General features: G+C 42.4%; 1 protein-coding gene across 1 annotated transcript in view; it reads right to left on the bottom strand.

The window, feature by feature from the left end:
* LOC107081044 (signal transducer and activator of transcription 4-like) overlaps positions 1-3,387 on the bottom strand; it is a gene marked incomplete at its 5' end in the record, with an annotated part of 14,882 nt that extends 11,495 nt beyond the window's left edge. Inside the window, 9 exons of the mRNA XM_015369257.1 lie at positions 213-348; positions 658-756; positions 839-922; positions 1,303-1,347; positions 1,425-1,518; positions 2,623-2,643; positions 2,725-2,784; positions 2,875-2,967; positions 3,224-3,387. Of these exons, the coding sequence (XP_015224743.1) occupies positions 213-348; positions 658-756; positions 839-922; positions 1,303-1,347; positions 1,425-1,518; positions 2,623-2,643; positions 2,725-2,784; positions 2,875-2,967; positions 3,224-3,387 (796 nt within the window). The remainder of the gene's footprint in view (positions 1-212; positions 349-657; positions 757-838; positions 923-1,302; positions 1,348-1,424; positions 1,519-2,622; positions 2,644-2,724; positions 2,785-2,874; positions 2,968-3,223) is intronic.
* Positions 3,388-3,450: the final 63 nt, after the last annotated feature.

Raw genomic sequence — 3,450 nt, 5'->3', positions numbered from 1 at the left:
GTCAATGTGATTATCACAAATCAAATCATTAACTAGCAGACTTTTAGAGGAAAGAGATCTTATGTTAAACAGACCACATTTAATCAATTTAACTTTTTCCCTAATTAGAGTTAATTTTATTTTTATCAGATTTTGGTCAAGGGCAAAACAATGTAAAACATACTTAGCTTCAAACTGTCCACATAACCTGTTTCATCCACTAAGATTCTCACCCAGCAGTTTTTCTCCCAGCATATCCAGCTGCTCTTTGTTGAGGCCTCGACCAGCGAAGGTGGAAAACTGCCAGCTGAGCATCTCAGAGAGCTGGCTCCAGCTGGCCCGTGTCGGGTTCCCGAAGAAGCCCAGGTTCTGTGGGGAATTAGAAGATAAACATGATGAAGGTGACTATGAATCCTAGATGTTACAATGAGGGACAGCCTATTGGAAACAAACATCATATCCAACCAGGACAAGCCTGAAAGTGAGCAGGATAAGTTTTAAAGTGTTTGAAACGAGTAATAAAGAGTAAAAAACATCATTTTCAAGTTATTTCTAAAATAATATAAATCAAATTCAATTTCTACAAATTAGTCCTGATAATATTATTTTATTCAATAACCTAAATTTATGAATTAGAGCGACTGATTCTAAACGTTGAAATAAAGTGTTAAAAGTCACCCTGGGCTCGTCGGTCAGGAGGTTGTACCACATGACGGAGGCCCAGCCGCCTGGCAGCTGGCTCACATTGGAAATCACCACTAAAGGCAGGGAGCACGTCTGGAGAAAGACATTATGAAGCATTGGTGAACAAAAACAAGAAGAGCCCAACAGGACAAAGACAGCCTGCCCCTCTGCTGACCTCCAGGTCGATGGTGAGGCCCTGCACCGTGAAGCAGGCCTCGAAACTCAACGAGTGAAGTTCTTCTGTCACAGACAGCAGACCCTGCAAAGAGAAATGCAGAATGCATCAGTGCCTGAGTTTGCCTGATCCAACGGGACTCAGTCTCAAAGGTGCAGTGGACCATTCTTCTGGAAATGAAGGAAAGAGACGCCCAACTGTACATGCACAGAACTTCCTGCTGTTCCACTATGGCATGGATGAAGCTCCCAGATACACGCCGCTCATTTTCAAGTATATGATGAGAGGACTTTAGCTAACTGGATACAGAAACACCAGAAGTGTTCATGCACAGCAACAGGAGACGAGCACCACACTGAGGTCTTCATGTGGGACCACAGATAGATCAGATGTTCCCCTGAGACCTGAAGCCCAAAGAAGATCATCCACCTCTAACGGACATAATCAAACAGTCCTCCCATTACCTCGTTTCCTTTGGTGCCATTGGTGTATTTCTTCTCTTTCAGCTGCTGTAAAACACAAACTCAGTTAACCTCCAGAAGCTGGGCGAACATTTGGTCCAGAAGTCAGTGGAACACTTTCCTACCAAGTGTCTGAACTCCACAGAGAGGCAGCCGTTTGAGTAATCCTCAATGTCCATCACTTTAGTGTTGTTTGTGAGGATGAAAAACTGTCGACTTCTGAGGAGAGAAAAAGATGCACCCAATGTGTTTTCAAAACTTTGCTTAGCAGGTATCTTAATAAAGGGAGTATATTAATAAGGGGCGGGGCAGCCTAGTGGTTAGGCCACAGGGCTTTGAATGCTGAGGTTCTGACTTCCAGCCCCACTCCCACAGACTGCCACTCTGGGTCCCTGAGCAAGACCCTTAACCCCACACTGCTCCCTGGGCACCACACAATGGCAGCCCTCTGCTCCCCAAGAGGATGGGTTAAATGCAGAGAGGAAATTTCTACAATGTGAGATCAATAAAGTTCATTTTTATTATTATTATTATCTCCTCCCCAGGTTGCAGCTGATGATTGAAGATCTACCAACAACAGCCAAACCCTTCTTCCGTCCTTTTGGATCTTGGTTCCATCACAGAATTCTATCAGGTCAAGGTCTGAGTTTTGACTAGGCCACTGTTCATGTATTTCTTAATAAAAAACAAAAAAAAGTGTCATGCTGTGTGAAAATAGGTTTTCAGATGAGTTTTAAAAAGAGACACTGAAGAGGTCTAATGGGGGGGGGGGGTGTTAGGGTACCTCTCCCCCACTTAGGTAAGGGGAATTAGCTGTGTCTCCACAGAGCTTCTATACATCTAGGAATGCAAATTTTACTGGGACCAAACATCATCGCTTCAGTTTTTCCTTGTTAAGATATAAAAAGTTCAGAGCCAACTAGGCGTTAATGTCCTTACGGCATGCCTGCAGTGGTGCGAGGCAGAAGGAATTTTCTTTTTAACAGGCACATATATCTGACTATCATCAGTACAGAGGCTAGCTAGGCTCTCTGAGGTCATGGCTGATGTCTGTCCACCTCAGCGTTGTTCTAACTAACACCTGTATGCTCAGTGCAGCCTTTCTGTAATGATGGATTTTTAAACAAACAGCTTGGCTGTATGAACAGGTTCAGGGAAATAGAACATGATCTAGCTCTGACATTTCTGTGATGTGTACAATTAGTTTATCACACAAACATACGTCTGATAACCAGCAGCAGGAATCACAGAGATCCTTCAATATCAGGTGTGTTTGGATGCTTCCTGCAGCAACACACTAAAGATTAAGAGGTTTGTACTCACACTCTGCCAGGGGGGAGGTCTCTACAGACACAGGAACATACAAATTAGTCCTCAGATTAAATCACATAGAAAATACTGAGAGACCAGCCTGTGTTTATTTACTTGTCAAATGTCGTTTTAACTTTTAGTTGATAATCCACTTCAGGGAGTTTGACCAAAAGTCTGAAAGAAATCACAAGGAAAAGAAATTAAAAATAGCAGAAATAATTGAGCCTGTTAGAAAATGTGAAGCAAGAGAAAGAGTCCAGATACCTGACTTTAGTGGTGAACTGCACTCCGGTCTTGATGATGAGAGGTTTCTGTGGATGGGTGGGCATGCAGGGCTGCTTCTCCACCACAAAAGAGCTAAAAACAGGAAGCAGGAAGACTAAATATTTCTCATTCTAAGATGTGTTTTTAATTCTAAAATGGTTTAAAAACAGTTTCCCTGCATCTCAACTATATTTTAATCTCCACGGATCTTTGCTTTTCTGTCTGCAAAGAAATACAAATTAGAAAGAAAAAAACATTTCTGTGAATCATTCGTTAGAAAAGATGTAACTAATATCATTATCTAAACCTAACCCATGTTAGTGCAGGCTTCAATTAGCCATTGCTATACCTCTTGATGAGATGGTAGATAAGGTATTTAACTCGTTCCTCCATCTGAGGTTTTTGTAGTGGGATTGGGTCACTCTCGTATGTAACTTTCACAACCAGTTCCCCCAGTTTGTCCAACTGCCGCTTGATCTGGAAGAGGCTCTGTGCTGTCAGAGTAAACCTGAGAGAGGAGAAAGTTTGCACAAGGTTTTCAGATGAAATCAGCGATCCTCTGAATCCATCCACTAA

Source organism: Cyprinodon variegatus, unplaced genomic scaffold (genome assembly GCF_000732505.1).
Source record: "Cyprinodon variegatus isolate N-32 unplaced genomic scaffold, C_variegatus-1.0 Scaffold2746, whole genome shotgun sequence".
Taxonomy (NCBI): domain Eukaryota; kingdom Metazoa; phylum Chordata; class Actinopteri; order Cyprinodontiformes; family Cyprinodontidae; genus Cyprinodon; species Cyprinodon variegatus.
The sequence above is the reverse complement of the archived record's forward strand: the minus strand, read 5'-3'. Positions and strand labels throughout refer to the sequence as shown.